This window comes from Dendropsophus ebraccatus, chromosome 8, assembly GCF_027789765.1.
Source record: "Dendropsophus ebraccatus isolate aDenEbr1 chromosome 8, aDenEbr1.pat, whole genome shotgun sequence".
NCBI classification, from domain to species: domain Eukaryota; kingdom Metazoa; phylum Chordata; class Amphibia; order Anura; family Hylidae; genus Dendropsophus; species Dendropsophus ebraccatus.
The window spans coordinates 106,141,474-106,163,862 of record NC_091461.1 but is presented as its reverse complement, the minus strand read 5'-3'; the positions used below and the strand labels follow the sequence as shown (position 1 = coordinate 106,163,862).

The window sequence follows — 22,389 nt, the reverse complement described above, 5'->3', positions numbered from 1 at the left end:
AAATAGATAGATGATAGATTATCTGTAGATTGGGAAGGGGAACCTTTGGTTCTCCAGCTGCTGCAAAACTACAATTCCCATCATGCCTGGACAGCTGAAACCAACGCTTTGGCTGTCCAGGCTTGATGGGAATTGTAGTTTTGTACCAGCTGGAGGGCCCAAGGTTCCCCATCCCTAATACATTATTACATTAGAATACAGCTACAGCTCTGCTACGTCACTCTCACCATTTCTGCCAGCATTGTGGAGCCGACACATAAGGGCCATTGTATTCTTGAAATAATTATGGTATAATAAGTATGGCTGAGGTCACACAATGACACACCAGTCACCTGCATCCCCTGAGCGAGCGTAAAGCGAGCGGACAGATTACGCCTGCTCTAATTACATGAGTGTCCAAAACTATTAAAGAGACCACGGCCATAAAATTCCTTAATGAGGACTATAACACCCAGCAAGTCCCAGGGGAGCTTTGTACTGGGCTGTGATGGTGAAGGTAGAGATAAGGGCTCAGACAAGACGCTGGGAGCCCCCGGGGGGCAATTGCCCTTCAGGCTAGTGAGATGTTAATGATTTGGACCACCATGGGAGGGCACTTGTCTGCCACAGACGCCTGGGCACTGAAGTCCGCAGCTGCCATCCCATCCCTCAGGACATGCCGCCGTCAATCACCATTGTGCTTCACAAACTGGGAACTGGTTCAAGTAGCCGGGGCAGGATTTGGTTTCCCAAGAGGCTCTGCAGCAGCTGAGGCCATTCAGTTATCCTCTAGCTTATCCGAGTGGAGTGGTCTGGACAGGACTGCAGATGTGATTGTGGCTTTCTATAATTACTTTATAATCTGCCACATGTTAGGAATGCGGGGGCTGAGCACAGGCGCGTGTGAACTGCGCCAATCAGCCTCTCGCAGGTTGTCGCAGGGAATGTCGCAGCGATACGTCACCGCTTATCTGCAGGGTATTGTGTAACCAGCATTTACCCCCGGGGCAAAGATTATCAAAGATGGCTGCCCATACAGCTCACACAGGGGCTGTCACCCAGCTTTCCCAGTCTACTGAATGGTATATACTAGAGAGAAGGGAATGGATACATGGATTACTAGGCATCTTTGCTATTCAGGAGATCAGGAAAGTTGGGTGACAACACCTGTAATCTGTATCAACCCAAATGGATGCTCCTTCAAAAATTGTCACCCAGCTTTCCTTGCCTGCTGAATGGTTTCTCTACCTAGATATACATTGATATGAGAGCAGGGAATATATACATGTATAACTAGGCAGCTTTGCTGTCAGGATTCTAGGGAACAAGAGTGACAATACCACTAGGCTACAAAACCCCAGCAAGCTGTCATTACAGCGCTCTCCAGGGTGGTCACCCAGCTTTCCTAGTATACTGAATGGTTTCTCTGCCTCGGTATGCTGTAATATGAGAACTTGGGGTGTATATGCGGGATTTAAATTTACATGTATAATTGGGTTGCTTTGCCTTTTGGGAGTCTGGGAAAGTAGAGTGAAAACATCTGTAAACGCTCAATAAATCATTTATTAGACTTCTAATAGTAGTTGTTACCCAGCTTTCCTAGACTTCTGATGGTTGTTGTTACCCAGTTTTCCTAGACTTCTGATGGTTGTTGTTACTCAGTTTTCCTAGACTTCTGAATGGTATATCTGTCTAGTAAGACAATGATATGAGAGAATGGAACATGTAAGTGGTGCTGCCTTTCTGAGGTCTGGAAAAGCTGGTTAACAACCCAAAAAGTTGCCATAATAGATCTCATGATGTATGTCACCCGGCTGTCCTAGAATCCTGAATGGTCTACAGTATCTGTGTAGTTATTTTGAAATAAGAGGACGTGGGATATGGCTTTGTATGACACCACCCAGCTTTCCCAGGAACAGATACATCATTATATTGGCTGCCGTCTCCTCTATAATCCCTTCTTTTCGGTCTCTCTCCTATCTAGGAATGGTGGACTGGAGGTGGACGTGGCCGATAATAAAGTCATCTCTGCCCTGGTGTTAGAAGTGGAGGATAAAGATTCCCCGAGGACATTGCTGTACTACATTATCAACAACACCCCCACATTCGGGGAGCTAAAGAAGAAGGTCAGTGTGGCCCCATGGATTATGTGGTATAAAGTGCTCCCTTAACTGTGCCCACTCTATAACTGTGATGGTCATAGTGTCCCCATAACAGTGCCAGCCCCAGCACCCACACAGTAGGGCCAGCTCCATAACAGTGCAAGTCCCAAAACCCACACAGTAGGGCCAGCTCCATAACAGTGCCAGTCACAGCACCCACACAGTAGGGCCAGCTGCATAACAGTGCAAGTCCCAAAACCCACACAGCAGGGCCAGCTCCATAACAGTGCCAGTCACAGCACCCACACAATAGTGCCAGCTCCATAACAGTGCAAGTCCCAAAACCCACACAGCAGGGCCAGCTCCATAACAGTGCCAGTCCCAAAACCCACACAGTAGGGCCAGCTCCATAACAGTGCCAGTCACAGCACTTACACAATAGGGCCAGCTCCATAACAGTGCAAGTCCCAAAACCCACACAGCAGGGCCAGCTCTATAACAGTGCCAGTCACAGCACCCACACAACAGGGTCAGCTCCATATCAGGGCCAGTCATAGCACCCACACATCATGGCTAGCTCCATAACAGTGCCAGTCACAGCACTAACACAACAGGGCAAACTCCATAACAGTACCAGTCCCAGCAACAACACAACAGGGCCAGCTCTGTAACAGTGCCAGTCCCAGTACCCGAACAAAAGGGCCAGCTCCATAACAGTGCCAGTCCCAGCACCCATACAACAGGTCCAGCTCTGTAACAGTGCCAGTCCCAGTACCCACACAACAGAGCCAGCTCCATAACAGTGCCAGTCCCAGTACCCACACAACAGAGCCAGCTCCATAACAGTGCCAGTCCCAGCACCCACACAACAGGGCCAGCTCCGTAACAGTGCCAGTCCCAGCACCCACACATGAGGCCAGCTCCATAACAATGCCAGTCACAGCACCCACATATCAGGGCCAGCTCCATAACAGTGTCAGTGCCAGCACCCACACAACAGGGCCAGCTGCAGAACAGTGGCAGTCATAGTGGGGTTTCCCCGCACAGGTGTTTCTAGTTTGGGCACCTGTTGCAAAAGTCTTTTTCCATAGAGTAAAGTGGTAATGAAGGTGCATTCTCAGGTTTTACCCCAAGATGTCACTGTATATATTTATGCATGTTGCACAGCTGTAGTAAGTCAAGGATTATTGTTGCATTGTGTAATTCTCTGCACCAATGAGAGATGCTCTTCTCTTCCTACCTATCTCTATTCTCTTCTATGCACTCACTTCTCCACCACTCACAGGAGCTGTTACACGCACCCTGTAGGAAGTAGTCACATGGTGAGAGGAAGTGTAGGTCCACTTTAGTTAGTACTTTTCTGATACTCAGTGGAGTAAGACACACAGATCAGGCATCCCTGCTGAACTTAGCCAGGAGCCTTGCTCTGCCAGTTTCCCTGTCTGGGACAGACCAGCTGTGGTTTTAGGACTCACGTATGGAGAACGCAGAGACTTTCTTTCTTTAAGCTACATTTATAGTCAAGATGCAGTGCTAAACACTAAGAGGAGGACAAGTCAGAGAACACCTCAACCCATGCTGTGAACCTCTCTATATAGTGCAGGGTGGTATCCTAAAGGCAGAGGAACTGACCTGGATAGACCAAAGCAGCCATAGTCGAGGCCTACGTACTCTATCTCGCAGTGCAGATGACAACGGGACACATTCGGACATTCTGCTCAACTCAGGTAACCAAGACTGGAGCTTGTGTCACCCATGTAGGACAGGTAACCAGACACTGCAGGGCAGAAGGTGGTTTTAGTGACAAAGGTTGAAACACGGGCACAAGTATTTTTCTTTCAAGTATTTCTTCTTCAAGCATTTCTCTTCACAAGTTCCGGCACAGCACACTACTAAATTGGGTTGGGGCTCTCCCGATAAACTCCTCTCTACCCTTCTGAACTCTCTACTCAAGCAAACCCGCACTACTCTTCTACCTCAGCACTTCAGCAGCTCTCAGCACAGATCCAGTGAAAGCAAGTCTGTAATAATTACCTATTATTCTATCATCCTGTATTACAAGAGACTTATCAGTAAAGATCAATTTATTTATTCAACTGGGACTCAGTGACAATTGCACCAGCACCTCTATACACACAGGCTACACACTCCTTGGGTCATTTTTCCCTTTCTGTGGGTGGCGGTACAGACAGTCATGGTGGGTCATATCTCAACTCTGGACCACCGTGATAAGAGCCCAAGGGCCCCATCACAACCTAGCGGGTCACCGACCATTAGGGGTCAATACAGCCAGCCACAAAAAACTAAAAGCAGGTACGACACCATACCTGTGTGCTGAGTTAGCACTGGTGTTACGTCTATATCATCATTTGCTGAGCTGTATTCCAACCACTGACATAACATCATCCCGGTGGTTGGGCACCGGATCACTGCAGTGGCACAGCACTCTCGCACTCACCACAATGGCATCCACATAACAGGGCCAGCTCCATAACAGTGCCAGTCCCAGCACCCACATACCACGGCCAGCTCTATAACAGTGGCAGTCACAGCACCCACACAGCAAGGCCAGTTCCATAACAGTGGCAGTCACAGCACCCACACAACAAGACCCGCACCATAACAGTGCCACTCACAGCACCCACTCAAGAGGGACAGCTCCATAACCGTGCCAGTCACAGCACCCACACAACAAGGCCAGCTCCATAACAGTGCCAATCACAGCACCCACTCAAGAGGGACGGCTCCATAACAGTGCCAGTCACAGAAACAAGAGCAGCTGCAGCATCCCCATAACAATACCTGTCACAGCACCCACGAAACATGACCAGTAGTGCGGCTGATATAACAATTCTATCTACAATGCTCATATAACGACCACTCACAGTACACCCATAACTGTGCCTGTCACAGCACCCACATAACAAATGCAGCCACAACATCCCCATAACAGTGACAGCATCTTAGTGCCCACATAGCAGGGTCAGCCACAGTATCACCATAACATAGCCAGCTCCATACCAGTGTCAGTGTCAGTTGTGCATGTATTTATCTATGTGTGTTGTGTCTGTATTGTTCTAAATTGATTCCCATGGAATTTTTAGTTCTTGAAGTTCCCATACTCCTCCCACGCACATATCAAGGGAACCCCATTACACAGGACTGCATTGTATATGGGGTATTAGCCATACGGCACGGACAGATGTCCACGGTTTATAGATGTGTCAGTTGATATTTCTGCATTTTTATAGGTTTGGGAATAAAGAGAGAACATCTGATGGGAACATTCTCATATCTTCACTTTTTCTCATAGAAGAATAAAGCCTGTAAAACCTGACAACTCAACTAATGTAATAACGGAGCATCACTGCCTCTCTTTCCAATAAACTTTATCAATTTCTGTTTTCAAGATCTCTGCTTGCTGTCATTCCATGGATTTCCATTATTGACACTAATCAGTTCTTCCATAACAGTATCCAACAGGACCAGTCATAGTACCCTTATTACAGTGCCCTAACAATAGTGCCATTCACTGACAAAGTAACCTAAGCTCCATTGTAATAGTAGAAGCTAAAGGACCAACCATAGTGCCCATAATGGTGCCATCTCCACAGCAATGCCAACCTCAGCTCTCCTATACCATTGCCAACAAGCCATGCATCTATCACATGACCAAATTGTTATCCATCAAAAAAGGTTTCTACTGTATGAGAGCAAGCAGAGATCTTGAAAACTATGAAGAATTGATTCATAAACAATATTAGACATTAAATTTGACAATTGATACATAGAAATTATACAATCTTTAATTGCTGGAAGCATAATCTCCTACCATTTTGTGTATACAGCCCTATGAGTTGCCATGGTTACAGACTACAAATAAACACTGTGTAGTCAGATTCTGCAGTCAGATTCCCTTCCATCTGACTCCTGCGTTGTGTAATTTAGGGCAGAAATACACCCAAGATCAGACAGTGTGGTCTGTAACCATGGAGACACATAAACCTGCACTGGAGCTGGATACCCCAAAACAACTATTAGCAATTTGCTTATTCTCCCCTTCCCTTTTAGATCTATTGTTTGCACACTTTTTTATATTAGATGTATCCAAGCAACAATAAGCATGGTTTGCAAAAGTCTACACACCCTTATTATTTTTGTTGTTGTTAAATAATTTAACTTCCGGCTCATTATTGCACCTTTGACGTGAATATTTGACTGTTCCCCTAGGTTGACTCTTCGTGGGTCACACTGCACCCCGGGATGAATTTTACCCAGGAAGATATAGACATGAATCATATCTGGTATTTTCACACCATTATCCTCGGCTGTAAGGGACATGACAGCTTCCGATTTTACGTAACAGATGGAGGACACCATACGGCCCCGCAAACTTTTTTCATCTCCATTCTAAACATAGAGAAAGGTAAGTTTTATGGGTCGGGGCCTAGTATGGGTTTGTATCCAAGGCAGACAGGGAAAACGCCGTATTATCCCATGAATACGAGACAATTATACGTCTCTTCTGAGTGGAACAAATACCTCGGGATCCTTCAAAACCAGCGGCGCTCTGCAGACATGCAAATTAACATGGTATCCATTATCCGCTTTGCTGAATCAAGGAGTCAAGTTTACAAGACAGCCGACAATTGAGTGTCTGTTTTCAATGACCATTCCGACGGGCCATCTGTAGCGATGTCATTGCCATGGCGACCAGTCACCAAGTCCAATTATTTCAATAATAGCCAAAAATTTTCCCACGTGTGTGGCAAGGTCCCATTCTCAATTACCCCCTGTCTCACAAATGGAAAAAATATTAGATTTAAAAAAAAAAAACTAAGATATTTCAAGGCTTAATTGAAATATATATTATTTGTAAATTAATAGAATTAAAAAATAAAAAAATACACATAAAAATATAAAATTACAAAATGAATAAAAATAATTTGTAACTTCATTTCACACATTGCAAAAAAAAAAAAAGTTTTTTTTTTAAAATTAGAATTATTTGTATATTAGGCAGGATAGTAGAATGAAAAACTATTATGGAAACGTATAAAAGTAATACATTTTTTTAAATTGACTAAAAATGTCACTGTTTGATAAATTCTTAAAATTGTAAACTATTTGGATTTTTTACTGTTTAGCGTAGTTTACTTTTCCTAAATTTTCTTAATTAAAAAAAAACAAAACAACAGAGTAGACCCAAAGTCTTTAATAAGTATATTTGAAAAATAAAATATTTTAAATAAATCTCTTTAAAAAATCTTTTCTAGTCTGCATGGCATTTTTTCAAAAAATGTGAATGAAAATATTTCCAAAATATTATTGATATTTTTTTAATCAGTATTATTGTTATCAGGTTTTTTTTCTTTTACATAATGACTAACTGAATTAGTCCTTAAGGGTATGTTCACATAGGCAGATATGTTGTTTCTTTTCCCACGACATTATATATATATATAGTGTATATATTATATACACTAACGCTTTTGTTTTGGTGCAGAAATGCTGGGACTATTCTGCTGCAGTAAATCTTCCTGTGTGAACATACCCTAAGGGTGAATTCACATGCAGCAGATTGGTTGCAGAAATTTTTTGCAAATGAGCATTAGTTCCAATTATCTGAATTGGGGTATTTAAGATGAGTGGAACTGATGCAGATGTGTTCTGAAACGTATTCATCCTACAGTAGAATTCACACTGGGAGAAAAACTGCATGCATTTTAGCTGCAAATTTAAAATAAAATTACATTTATAAACAGAGCAATTTTAAACCCTTTTTTTTATTTACCCGTTTTACCTGTTTGATCCAATCTATAAATAAAATATATATAAAATTTCCCCCCAGAACTTCAAAGTGCAATAGAAACTCACATGTTGATTTACTAAAATCTGAATTTTCATGAAATTTTATTGAATTTAGTTTAGAAATTCGATCCTAGATTTTGTGCCCTCGGAACGCGCTGTGATTAGGCCCCGCTACCAAATCAAAATTTAAAACTGAAGACAAAATCACTTGGAAATATAAAAATTCGGGAAAACCATGCCAGCCGCTTTTGAAATGTGAATAGTGAATATGTGTTGAATTTCGTCTGTTGCCAATGAGAGATTGGCACTAGAAAATCAGATGCTGCGAGTTCCCAGGAGGTTGAGGGGGTAAAGGGGAGGGGGGGGGGGGGGGTCCCTGGCAAAAACAAAAACAAAAAAAAAAATCTCCCCCATTCATCCACAATGCAACTTGTGCTTAAAACTCCTAAGAATCATCAGCGCCATCTGCAAACTGTGATTCATAAACACTTTGTCAGGGTGCCATGCTCCCTGACATCATAGAAAAAAACACAACATAGTAATAAAGAGAGAGGTGCTTGTTCTACCCGGCAATTAAATGCATCTCATTGCTTTCTCCTACAGCTGAGGCTTTATTTATTAGTAAACAGCTGCATCGGTAACTTTTGTTTTTTTTTCTTGTTTTATTTTCTTGTTGGGGGGGGGGGGGGTAGATGATTGCCAACTGGTGCTCCAGATAATCCATTAATTCATGGTAATGACGGCACAGGGCAGAAAATTGCAAAATACAAAGGGTCATCTAAATTATAATTTATAAAAAGAAATCTAGAAAAAATGGCAGGATTTAGGCAAACAAAAAGTTAGATTGAAAAGAAAATGTAATGATAATGAAAGGTTTGGAAATTGCTACAATTGTTTCCTTTTCTTACGGAGGTTAATAATAAAGATGGACTAATCAGGAGGTTAGAGCGAGAGGGAACGGCACTCCAATCCTGTAGGCTTATTTTATTTCATGTTTTTTAATTGAATTTTTTATGGTGAATAATGTTTATTATATCAAGTTAAACGTCAGAATTTTTTTTTTTTTTTTTTGCTGGCTCTTCTTAAAGGGGTTATCACAACAGCAAACATTATCCCATAGATAGGAGATACCTGGATGATCGGTGGGGGTCACATCAATGGGACACCCATTAATCCAGAAAATGGAGGTCAAATGTCCCTCGAGCAAAGGGAGTGACAGTGCACATGCACAGCCAGCACTCCTTTATTCTCTATGGGTCTTCCAAACACTGCAAAACTCAACAAGATAGAGGACATTACTGAATTCCACACAATAGAGGATTATGAGTTGATTGTGGAGGTAAGAGCGATCCAGACAATGGAGGTGAATCATCCCCAAATAAAAGGAGTGACAGTACACATGCGCGCCCAGCACTCCTTTATTTTCTATTTGTCTTCAAAACATTGGCAAGTTCCACATTATAGAGGACATTGTTGAGCTATGAGCTATTCACAATATTACTGAATAGCGGGACACCCTCTGATCCTGGAAAACTGAGGTCCCCAAGTAAATGCAGAGGTAGCAAGCGTGCCAGTGCAGCGATCCATTAATTCTCTAAATATTGCCAAATGCTAAGCTCAGCAAGGATTGCGAGTGCTGGCTGCGCATGTGCATCCAATTTCTGGATTGGTGGGGGTCTTATTGGTCAGCCCCCACTAATCAGCTAGTTATCCCCTATCCTGTTCTAGAAAGTGACCACAAAATAGCCACAGAGAAGTGGGTAGAGCCAAACTGTGTTCCCTCTCTCTCCAAAAACACAATGTCATAAAAAAACAATAGGATAGGCCACGTATATTTGGTTGGAAGAGGTCGAATTCTCAGCACCCCCGCTGAGAGGCCGATTCACTGGGCAAGTATTGCGCTTCTCCACTTCCTACCAGGCACTGCTCCATACACTTGGTAGCGGCTGTACCTGGCATTGCAGTTCATCCCATTCAGCCTGGAGAAAGAGCATAGTTTGTCGACCTTGTTTCTGTTGCCAGATGCCCCTGTCCTAAAAATAAATCATGAATGAAAAAATCATGATAAAAAAAAATTCTGGAGAACCCTTTAACATTTACTGTTCTCATACTCTACGATGGCGTACAAGCACCATAGAGTTGGGTCTTCTAATCAGGACATGCCCCTATGAAGGGAGAACTACTAAGAAGCAATGGAGGACTTGGTCCATCCATATATTACATGAATAGCTTATGTAATATCATCACCTTTCACCTAAGGTGCCCACTGCAGAAAAAATGCTTAGTCTGAAGGATCTTCCCCAGTTAGATCTACTTATTGTCATGATGGCTGTCTATCGCTATAGGTAGGTTAATACATTTTATATAGGGCATCCTTTTAATCTGATGCCAGTTTGCTTTACCTTAGTTTTAATTTCTTTTGTACCTGCCTCATTTTGGCAGCCATTGGCAGAGTATACCCCAAGTTCACCATTGTTGCAGGACCCGTGCACAGGTTCTTACTGGGAAGAAATCCAAGCTCCACCCACCAATGGGAAAGACTATGTATGATAATCCATAATGATTGATTCTCTTAAAGAGAACTCGAACGGTAAACATAGCAAAGGGGAACCCTAAACAAAATCGTAATAGGGTGCCCTTGTCTCTATTGGATTCTACCATTACACCAATTTGATACAGGAAAGGATTGGCAAGCACTTTTTTGCAATCCTTGCCCTTCAGGACATGACCCTATAAGCTATTTCTTCCCCTATAATGGGACTTGCCTGGGCTGGACCCTCTTCTTTTCAGGCCTCCCATCAACTGCATAATCTGCCTCCCCGGTATGGACTCTCTTGGGGCAGTTTGACTCTGACTCTTGAACAGATTAGGCAGTCTGTTGTCATTATCATTACCTCGAGGCTATATCCAGATGAGCGGAATATTACCATAGCAGAATCCTTAGTGAACCTGCAGAGCAATGTGCATGTGTCGCACACAGATTGTGCTGTTTTGACAGGTTTATCCGACTACTATATAACAATATTGCACACTGTATGGTGCCCAAATAAAAATGGCGCATGTAAGCCAAATAACACATCCTCACAGTTGCCTAAAAACAATGCAATACAGTGCCAATTCTATTGTATACTACAAACATAATAGATTTGGCAGTGATTTGGAGTCTAGGCTAGAAAATGCACAAAAATAGCACCAAACATTGAATAAATAATGACCATCATAGAGGGCTTAAATAATAAAAAATACCATCATAGAGTGCTTAAATAATACTGTCATACTGTGGTTAAATAATACCACCATGCAGTGCTTAAATAATACTACTATCTGTTGCTTAAATAATACTGTCATACTGTGGTTAAATAGTACCACCATACCGCGTTAGAATGTCACTGCCACACACTGACTATATAATACCATAATATAGTGATCATATAACAGATCCATATTTAGAGTATTGTTATATGTTCGTCCAACTGGTATCTTTCCCAACCCGGAGGTTTACTTATCTCATCCGGCCAGCTCTATAAATGCTGCATGCAGTGTCCCTGGATCCTGCTGGAGGGCAAGTCTGCCGCATAGTTTGTCTGTCTGATACCTTGCCCCATTTCAGCCTATGGGGCAGGGTACCAGACACAGGATGCCAAAGGCAGTTAGATTTCAGTATGCCTGATCCTTCTCTCCTTTCTATATCATGGCTTAGAGGTCAGCCGATTCTGCGGAAATCTATTGGGTAGCTTAACTACGGCCATTTTCTTGGCAAACTCTAATCTTCCTGGTTCACCAGGGTATTTTGAGTTACAGGATTTATGCAGCATTAGAAAAACAAGGCCATTTTCTTCCAGACACAGTCCGACTCTTGTCTCCAGTTTGGGTGCAGGTTTTGCAACCCATTGAAGTGAATGGAGCTTAAAGGGACTCTGTACCCACAATCTGCCTCCCCAATCCGCTTGTACTATCAAACAGCTGCATTTAATCCAAGATCTGTCCTGGGGTCCGCTCAGGGGGTGATGCAGTTATTGTCCTAAAAAACATTTTAACTTCGCCTGTCCGTCCCTCCTTCCCGCCCCCTTTACCATTATGCCCCAGGCAGGATTTCTCCTAATCATCACTTGTCTGAACACTGCACATGTGCTAGATTGTTAAGGCTGGGGATGGTCCGAACCTGCTGAGGTTCGGGTTCGTACGAACCTGAACTCTCGGCAATGATTCACGCTGTCTGCCCGCTCCGTGCAGCAGGTGGATACAGCCAGAGGACCGCCTGAAAAACTGGGATACAGCCATAGCCATAGGCTGTATCCCACTTTTCCAGGCAGTCCTCCGGCTGTATCCACCCTTTCCACGGAGGTGGAAGACAGCGGGAATCATTGCCGAGAGTTCAGGTTCGTACGAACCCGAACCTCAGCAGGTTCGGACCATCCCTAGTTAACGCCCATTTGCAGTGTTCAGACAGGTGATGAATAGGAGAAATCCTGCCCCGGGGCGTTCCTAATGATGAAGAGGGCTGGGAGGAGGGACGGAGAGGTGGTGCAGGCCTAGGGCACAGACACTCTAGGTCACGCCAATTTGACACAGGGCTGCAAGTTTAAAAGTTGTTTTTTAGGACAATACACCACCTGCCGAACGGACCCCAGGACAGATCTTGGATTAAAAGCCGCTATCTGAAGGTACAAGTGGCTTGGGGGGAGGGGCAGATTGTGGGTACAGTGGGTCACTTTAATTGCAAACCACACCTGAACTGGAGAAAGGGGGGAGCTGTCTCTGGAAGAAAGAGGACATATTTTAACATTGCATAACCTCTTTAAAAAGAGTTCTTTGTTCAGGATCCACATCTCTAGACTAGAGTAGAGAGCAACTACAAAGAGCGTCTTCCTCTGGAGGATCTGACATGTCCTGTATTACCCAGACAAGCTATTGATATGAATGGACACAATGAAATGGCTCATTTCACCTGTGGTGGCAATGTAGTGGAAGCTAAACACTTACTACCAGGATTTCCATAGATCACAGCTGATCTATGGATACAGTCAGGGTCTCTATGGTTATCTGCCATATTTTTCATGTTATTATATCCTCCCCAAATTTTCTTTATTTAATTTTCAATTTTTTTTTGGATGACTGCTTTCAGGTGTTGAGTTGCCTTTTCAAGGATAAGTAAGAACAGAGGTTGGCCTTCACATTTACCGCCAACCTGTCAGATGCACACAGCATCTAATGTGTATCATCCCTATGACCCCTTATGTCATGCGTGTCATCCATGAAGTATCCTTCGATCGGGCCCCTGTGATCTGGTAGGGGTCGGAGTGGTGGGCTAATAGGCTGATCTCAGCAGTGGGCACCTCCAGGCTCCTCTCCATACAGCGCGTGTGTTTGTGACCATGCATTCAAATTGGTTTCAAAGGTTTTACAGCAGAGACTACAGCCAAACACAGCTTGTTGCTCCCTAAGTTCTTTGTCCGTCATCACTTTTAATATAATTAGGAATCCTTTGCCAAAACCAATAAGCTGCACGACATAATAAAGCCTGTATCTGCTTAACAACATCCAGGCTGGAAGCAAAAGCGTTTAACACATTGTGGTCCTTTTCAGGAGCTCACAATGCGGATGCTGAATCATAAGAGCCGAGAGAATAAAGCAAAGCAATCAGCCCTCCGAGTCATTTAAAGATGGGAAATCTAGGCCAATTATTGTGAAAAAATTCGTTTTGAAAAGGAACCTTTTTTGTTAAAGGTTCACAATCATATAGTTATAGAGCAGTAAAGGTGTGCCAATATAATGTACCATGTACCTCCAGGAAACGGGACGTAGAATAAATATACATTACATTACTGATCCTGAGTTACATCCTGTATTATACTCTAGAGCTGTACTCACTATTCTGCTGGTGGGGTCACTGTGTACATATATTACATTACTTATCCTGTACTGATCCTGAGTTACATCCTGTATTATACTCTAGAGCTGTACTCACTATTCTGCTGGTGGGGTCACTGTGTACATATATTACATTACTTATCCTGTACTGATCCTGAGTTATATCCTGTATTATACTACAGAGCTGCACTCACTATTCTGCTGGTGAATTCACTGTATACATACGTATGAGTTATATAGTGTGAATCTCAGAGATGCATTGGGAAGGTGGCTTCTGGCCCACACAGCAGTCATTGTGGGAATTGTACAGTCAGGTGAGTGAGTAGTTGGACAGCATTACATTGTGGGGCTAAATTGTGTTATTGTGTTACTGCCAGAGAGTAATAAACAAAGTTATCCTGGAGTGCAACTTTAATGTGTGGAGTTAATTTGTTTATTTTTATTGTTACTATTGTTATTATTATTATTATTATTATTATTATTATTATTATTATTATTATAGCATTTTTGCAACAATTGGGCAGCAGGGACTATATAGTTGGCTCTCTCGTCTTTTACCAATGGGTTCTGGATGTAAATCCCTGGAACTTTGATTTTCTCCATGTGTGTTTGTACTTAATGGTGCGTTCACACCTACAGGATCTGCAGCTGATTTTCTGCAGCAGATTTCAGTTAAATAACTGAACACAGCATCAGATTTGATGCTGTGTTCAGTTATTTAACTGAAATCTGCTGCAGAAAATCAGCTGCAGATCCTGTAGGTGTGAACGCACCATAAAGGGGTTTTCTTAAAAAAAAAAAAAAAGTTTTTAAATCAGCTGGTGTAAGAGAATTATACAGACTTGTAAATTAGTTAGGGGGGATATGTGCATGTGTGCTGGGGGGGGGGGGTGATGTGTGCATGTGTGCTGGGGGGGGGGGGTGATGTGTGCATGTGTGCTGGGGGGGGATGATGTGTGCATGTGTGCTGGGGGGGATGATGTGTGCATGTGTGCTGGGGGGGATGATGTGTGCATGTGTGCTGGGGGGGATGATGTGTGCTGGGGGGGATGTGTGCATGTGTGCTGGGGGGATGATGTGTGCATGTGTGCTGGGGGGGATGATGTGTGCATGTGTGCTGGGGGGGATGTGTGCATGTGTGCTGGGGGGGATGATGTGTGCATGTGTGCTGGGGGGGATGATGTGTACATGTGTGCTGGGGGGGGATGATGTGTGCATGTGTGCTGGGGGGGATGATGTGTGCATGTGTGCTGTGGGGGATGATGTGTGCATGTGTGCTGGGGGGGATGATGTGTGCTGGGGGGGATGTGTGTGCTGGGGGGGATGTGTGCATGTGTGCTGGGGGGGATGATGTGTGCATGTGTGCTGGGGGGGATGATGTGTGCATGTGTGCTGGGGGGGATGATGTGTGCATGTGTGCTGGGGGGGATGATGTGTGCATTTGTGCTGTGGGGGATGATGTGTGCATGTATGCTGGGGGGGATGATGTGTGGATGTGTGCATGTGTGCTGGGGGGGATGATGTGTGCATGTGTGCTGGGGGGGATGTGTGCATGTGTGCTGGGGGGATGATGTGTGCATGTGTGCTGGGGGGGATGATGTGTGCATGTGTGCTGGGGGGGATGATGTGTGCATGTGTGCTGGGGGGATGATGTGTGCATGTGTGCTGGGGGGGATGATGTGTGCATGTGTGCTGGGGGGGATGATGTGTGCATGTGTGCTGTGGGGGATGATGTGTGCATGTGTGCTGTGGGGGATGATGTGTGCATGTGTGCTGGGGGGGATGATGTGTGCTGGGGGGATGATGTGTGCATGTGTGCTGGGGGGGATGTGTGCAGGGGGGGATGATGTGTGCATGTGTGCTGGGGGGATGATGTGTGCATGTGTGCTGGGGGGATGATGTGTGCATGTGTGCTGGGGGGGATGATGTGTGCATGTGTGCTGGGGGGGATGTGTGCATGTGTGCTGGGGGGGATGATGTGTGCATGTGTGCTGGGGGGGATGATGTGTGCATGTGTGCTGGAGGGGATGATGTGTGCATGTGTGCTGGGGGGGATGATGTGTGCATGTGTGCCGGAGGGGGGGGGGATGATGTGTGCATGTGTGCTGGGGGGGATGATGTGTGCATGTGTGCCGGGGGGGGGATGATGTGTGCATGTGTGCCGGGGGGGATGATGTGTGCATGTGTGCTGTGGGGGATGATGTGTGCATGTGTGCTGGGGGGGATGATGTGTGCATGTGTGCTGGGGGGATGATGTGGGCATGTGTGCTGGGGGGGGATGATGTGTGCATGTGTGCTGGGGGGGATGATGTGTGCTGGGGGGATGATGTGTGCATGTGTGCTGGGGGGGATGATGTGTGCATGTGTGCCGGGGGGGGATGATGTGTGCATGTGTGCCGGGGGGGATGATGTGTGCATGTGTGCCGTGGGGGATGATGTGTGCATGTGTGCTGGGGGGGATGATGTGTGCATGTGTGCCGGGGGGGGGGATGATGTGTGCATGTGTGCCGGGGGGATGATGTGTGCATGTGTGCCGGGGGGGGAAGATGATGTGTGCATGTGTGCCTGGCGGGGGGAGGATGATGTGTGCATGTGTGCCGGGGGGGGGGGGGGGGATGATGTGTGCATGTGTGCTGGGGGCAATGATGTGTGCATGTGTGCCGGGGGGGATGATGTGTGCATGTGTGCTGGGGGGGATGATGTGTGCATGTGTGTCGGGGGGGGGGATGATGTGTGCATGTGTGCTGTGGGGGATGATGTGTGCTGGGGGGATGATGTGTGCATGTGTGCTGGGGGGGGATGATGTGTGCATGTGTGCTGGGGGGATGTGTGCATGTGTGCTGGGGGGGATGATGTGTGCATGTGTGCTGGGGGGGATGTGTGCATGTGTGCTGGGGGGATGATGTGTGCATGTGTGCTGGGGGGGGGATGATGTGTGCATGTGTGCTGTGGGGGATGATGTGTGCATGTGTGCTGGGGGGGATGATGTGTGCTGGGGGGGATGTGTGTGCTGGGGGGGATGTGTGCATGTGTGCTGGGGGGATGATGTGTGCTGGGGGGGATGTGTGTGCTGGGGGGGATGTGTGCATGTGTGCTGGGGGGATGATGTGTGCTGGGGGGGATGTGTGTGCTGGGGGGGATGTGTGCATGTGTGCTGGGGGGATGATGTCTGCATGTGTGCTGGGGGGGATGATGTGTGCATGTGTGCTGGGGGGGATGATGTGTGCATGTGTGCCGGGGGGGTGATGTGTGCATGTGTGCCGGGGGGATGATGTGTGCATGTGTGCCGGGGGGGGAAGATGATATGTGCATGTGTGCCGGGGGGGGGGGGGGGGGGAGGATGATGTGTGCATGTGTGCCGGGGGGGGGGGGGGATGATGTGTGCATGTGTGCTGGGGGGGGATGATGTGTGCATGTGTGCTGGGGGGCGGATGATGTGTGCATGTGTGCTGGGGGGGATGATGTGTGCATGTGTGCAGTGGCGGTCTTTGGCACCAAGCACCCCAAGCGATCGCTTGGGGCCCCCAACATCATGGGGGGCCCCCACGACCCGCTCTTGTGCTCAAGACCGCTGGACAGGGCCGCTGCCCCGCTCGCTGCTGCCATCTGAACTGTAACTATGAGCACTCGTAATGAGCGCTCATAGTTACATGCAGCAGCACTGACAGGGCGGGAGACATTGGCTCCCTTCCTGTCAGTCACTCTTGTGGTCGCAGAAAGGGTTTTCCCTGTGGTCACAAGTGGCAGGTTTGTCCTTGTGGTGCCGGCGCTCCACTGACATCACTGGAGCATCGGCGCCAGGATAAGGGAAGTGCGGCCTCTTGTGATAGCAGGGAAAACCCTTCCTGCGGCCACAAGAGTGAAGAGAAGAGGAGACGCCCGGACCCAGGTGAGCATAAGTGTTTGTTTTATTGTGTTATATACTATATGGGAGGGGGAGCACACAGGGGTCTGTTTAACTGGGGGAGCGCACATCGGGGGTCTATATAAATGAGGCGAGCACACAGGGGGGCTATATAACTGGGGAAACACACACGGGGTCTATATACTACTGGGGGAAGCAAACAAGGGGTATATACTACTGGGGGCAGGACACAAGGGGTATATACTATTGGGGGCAGCACACAAGGAGTATATATTACTGGCGGTAGCGCACAAGGGGTATATACTACTGGGGGCAACACACAGCGGTCTATTGTTTTGGAGGGGGGGGCCCAGACAGAACTTCGCTTGGGGCCCCAGAAATGCCAAGACCGCCCCTGCATGTGTGCTGGGGGGGGGGGATGATGTGTGCATGTGTGCTGGGGGGGATGATGTGTGCATGTGTGCTGGGGGGGATGATGTGTGCTGGGGGGGATGCAATCCCTGATCCCTGCACCCTGTCAGCCCCAACCTCCTTGCACTCTGTCAGCGCTCTGTTTGCCCCCACATCCCTGATCCCTGCACCCTGTCTAACCCCCCATCCCTGATCCCTGCACCCTGTCTGCCCCCACATCCAAGCAGTATTATTTGGTACCAATGCGTAGAAATATTTTGTGGCCATATGTAGGGGGTTTGTGCTCCTGATCTTTTAAGACCCCAGCAACACTCCTCTCAGACCACCTTCTTTATTTAACTATGACTGTGTAGTGGTTTAATGTCTAAGCACTTGGGGCCCCACTTTTAAATTGTGCCCAGGCCTAAAACCGGCCCTGGCCCTTGGGTTCCATAGTTTTTATTTTAATTAATAGTGCACGGAAGTTGGCTGGCGTGGGATGTATCCAAAGAGACCCAGCTTTCCAGAATTATCCCAAAGCCACCCAGTTACTTCAAAGACATCAGTCAAAAATACGTCCCATGTTTTTTTGTTAATGGGGGGCCCAGACACTCCGGCTGTATGGGGCCCCGAAATTTCTGATGGCGGCCCTGCATATCTTGTTATGTGTCTATAGGGGGAGATCTGTCACTGGAGGTGGAGCAGTATGCAGCAGCTGGAGATCGCCCCTGTGACTACTTACTCCATTCCCAGTGGCTTGTAAAAAATAAAAAAAATCTAGTTTGATATGTTACTCTCGTGGTTCGGGCAGCATGGACAGCTGTCAGGTTCCCTTTCTTCCTGGAGGTTCCAGAGGTGAGACCCCTGCCTGTCAGGCACTTATGGTGTGGTTTAGAAGGGGGCGCTCACCTGTGTGGACTGCTCTAGTAGCTGTAAGGGGGCGCTCACCTGTGTGGACTGCTCTAGTAGCTGTAAGGGGGCGCTCACCTGTGTGGACTGCTCTAGTAGCTGTAAGGGGGCGCTCACCTGTGTGGACTGCTCTAGTAGCTGTAAGGGGGCGCTCACCTGTGTGGACTGCTCTAGTAGCTGTAAGGGTGCGCTCACCTGTGTGGACTGCTCTAGTAGCTGTTAGGGGGCGCTCACCTGTGTGGACTGCTCTAGTAGCTGTAAGGGTGCGCTCACCTGTGTGGACTGCTCTAGTAGCTGTAAGGGGGCGCTCACCTGTGTGGACTGCTCTAGTAGCTGTAAGGGTGCGCTCACCTGTGTGGACTGCTCTAGTAGCTGTAAGGGTGCGCTCACCTGTGTGGACTGCTCTAGTAGCTGTTAGGGGGCGCTCACCTGTGTGGACTGCTCTAGTAGCTGTAAGGGGGCGCTCACCTGTGTGGACTGCTCTAGTAGCTGTAAGGGTGCGCTCACCTGTGTGGACTGCTCTAGTAGATCAGCCGATGATTCTATGTTAAGGCCCTTTTACATGGGTTGATTATCAGCCGAAGGAGCATTTCTAGCATTGCTCCTTGCCAATAATCAGCTCTTGTACCGGTCTTAAGACAGAGCGCAATGCAAGCTGTGGCAAACTCTGATTTACTAGGTCACAACCTTTACCACTCATTTCATATGGTGACCTCCATCATCATCACAAGCAGGTCGAAAAAAAGGACCACGGACACTAATGGCAGAAATAAGTGTCCACTACCACTACACAAAGAACGATAAAACGGATAATACATAGGTGCACTGGAAAGTATTATCACACTGCCGACTAAAGTACAGAATGCAGAACTGATCAGACGCAGTCTCAGGCAGGATGTGCCATTGTAGAGAATCTCCCACCTTTCTTAAGTGACGCCTACCTATGGGGTTATCCAGGATTCAAGAAACATGGCTGCTTTTTCCCAAAAAACTGAATACTGATACAGAATAAAATCCACCATATAAACACAAATATTACCAATGATACCAGTATACACAGGGCAAATAATACACCCGGACCACTACCATCTTCACAACACAGTAACTGGATAATTCCCTAATAGTGACCATATAGAGGTAGAACCAGCATATGCAGGTTCTGCAAACATAATAAGTGATTATAGTGCAGCTACATCCAGTGACTCACAGGGGGCGTCTTCTCTGCAGGACGAGAAAGAAGTGTCCCCTCCCCCTGCAGATAACGGAGATTCTCAGCACTGTGCCCTCAGCCAGACAGATATATGTTAACCCCTTATTATAGATGGGAAATAGTAACTCTGTGTACTCCGCCAACCTATAGGAGCCGCTCTGCCAATGATATCTAATGACGCGCAGTGATAATCAGTAATATACCGCGATATACAAAGATAGACATTTATATGAAATTATATTCACTAATACAGAGTATTATAATTATTTACAATGACGCACCGGGATACACAGTGATAGACTATGATGCATAGTGATATATAATTATGCAGAGTGATATACAATGAAGTATAGTGATATACAGTGAATACAATGATATACAGTCATGCACAGTGATATCCAATGATGCTTAATGACATGCAATGATACACAGTGATGCACAATGATATAAAATGATGCACAGTGATGCTCAGTGACATACAATGATGCATAGTGATATACAATGATGAATAGTGATATGTAATGGTGCATAGTGTTGCACAATGACAAATAATGATGTACAATGATATTTATTGATCAATAATATTCAATAATGCACAATGATGCACAGTAATAGGTAATAATACACAATGGTATACAATGGTGCACAGTGCTAAGCAATAATACACAATGGTATACAATGATGCACAGTGATAGGCAATAATACACAATGGTATACAATGATGCACAGTGATAGGTAATAATACACAATGGTATACAATGGTGCACAGTGATAGGCAATGATACACAGTGCTATAGTTATATACAGTGATGCATAGTGCTATACAATAAAATTCAGTGATATAAAATCATGGATGTTATATGAGTTATATACGGTAATGCACAGTAATATACACTGATATTCTATGATATAAAGTACAGTTCGGTTATATACAATGATGAAAGGTGATATACAGTGCTATACAATGATATTTGATTATATAATAATACACAATAATATTCAATGATGTACAGTGATATACACTGATAATTAATGATGCACAGTGCTGTAAAGTGATATTCAGTTATGCACAGTGCTATACAGTTATATACAGTGATTAACAGTGCTGTACAGTTATATACAGTGATGCTTAGTGCTGTACAGTTATATACAGTGATTCACAGTGATGTACGGTTATATACAGTGATGCACATTGCTGTACAGCTATATACACTTATACTCAGTGATGCTTAGTGCTGTACAGTTATATACAGTACACTGATTCTCAGTCATGCACAGTGCTGTACAGTTATATACAGTGATACTCGGTGATGCACAGTGCTGTACAGTTATATACACTGATACTCAGTGATGCACAGTGCTGTACAGTTATATACAGTCATGCACAGTGCTGTACAGTTATCTACACTGATACTCGGTGATGCACAGTGCTGTACAGTTACTGTATATACAGTAATGCTTAGTGCTGTACTGTTATATACACTGATACTCGGTGATGCACAGTGCTGTACAGTTATATACAGTAATGCTTAGTGCTGTACTGTTATATACACTGATACTCGGTAATGCACAGTGCTGTACAGTCATCTACAGCAGTGATTTTCAACCTTTTTTGAGCCGCGGCACACTTTTTATACTTAAAAAATCCCGGGGCACACCACCAACCAAAATGGCACAAAATGACACTAAAACAGTACATATTATACATATAGTTAATAATATAGATTCTAAATGTATTTATACTCACTCAGTGTGAAACCTGGGCCTGTTGTCTTCTCCCCCCCCCTGTGCTTCTCTCCACCATACTTCTCCCCCCTACTTCTCTCCTGTGCTTCTCTCCACCATACTTCTCCCCCCTGCTTCTCTCCTGTGCTTCTCTCCACCATACTTCTCCCCCCTGCTTCTCTCCTGTACTTTTCTCCACCATACTTCTCCCCCCTGCTTCTCTCCTGTGCTTCTCTCCACCATACTTCTCCCCCCTGCTTCTCTCCACCATACTTCTCCCCCCTGCTTCTCTCCACCATACTTCTCCCCCCTGCTTCTCTCCTGTGCTTCTCTTCACCATACTTCTCTCCCCCCTGCTTCTCTCAGCTGTTTCTCTCCCCCATCTCCAGGTTTCTCTCCCCCCTGCTTCTCTCCCCCATTGTTTTCTCCTGTTTCACAGGGGCACCATAGTTTGGGGAACTTTCCCCGAGGCACACCCGACCATGTGTCGCGGCACACTAGTGTGCCACGGCACACTGGTTGAAAAT

General features: G+C 45.8%; 1 protein-coding gene across 1 annotated transcript in view; it reads left to right on the top strand.

Moving 5' to 3' along the window:
• Positions 1 to 22,389, top strand: part of LOC138799759 (FRAS1-related extracellular matrix protein 1-like) — a 141,380-nt gene that overhangs the window by 63,542 nt on the left and 55,449 nt on the right. Inside the window, exons 22-23 of the mRNA XM_069981330.1 lie at positions 1,964 to 2,105; positions 6,312 to 6,507. Of these exons, the coding sequence (XP_069837431.1) occupies positions 1,964 to 2,105; positions 6,312 to 6,507 (338 nt within the window). The remainder of the gene's footprint in view (positions 1 to 1,963; positions 2,106 to 6,311; positions 6,508 to 22,389) is intronic.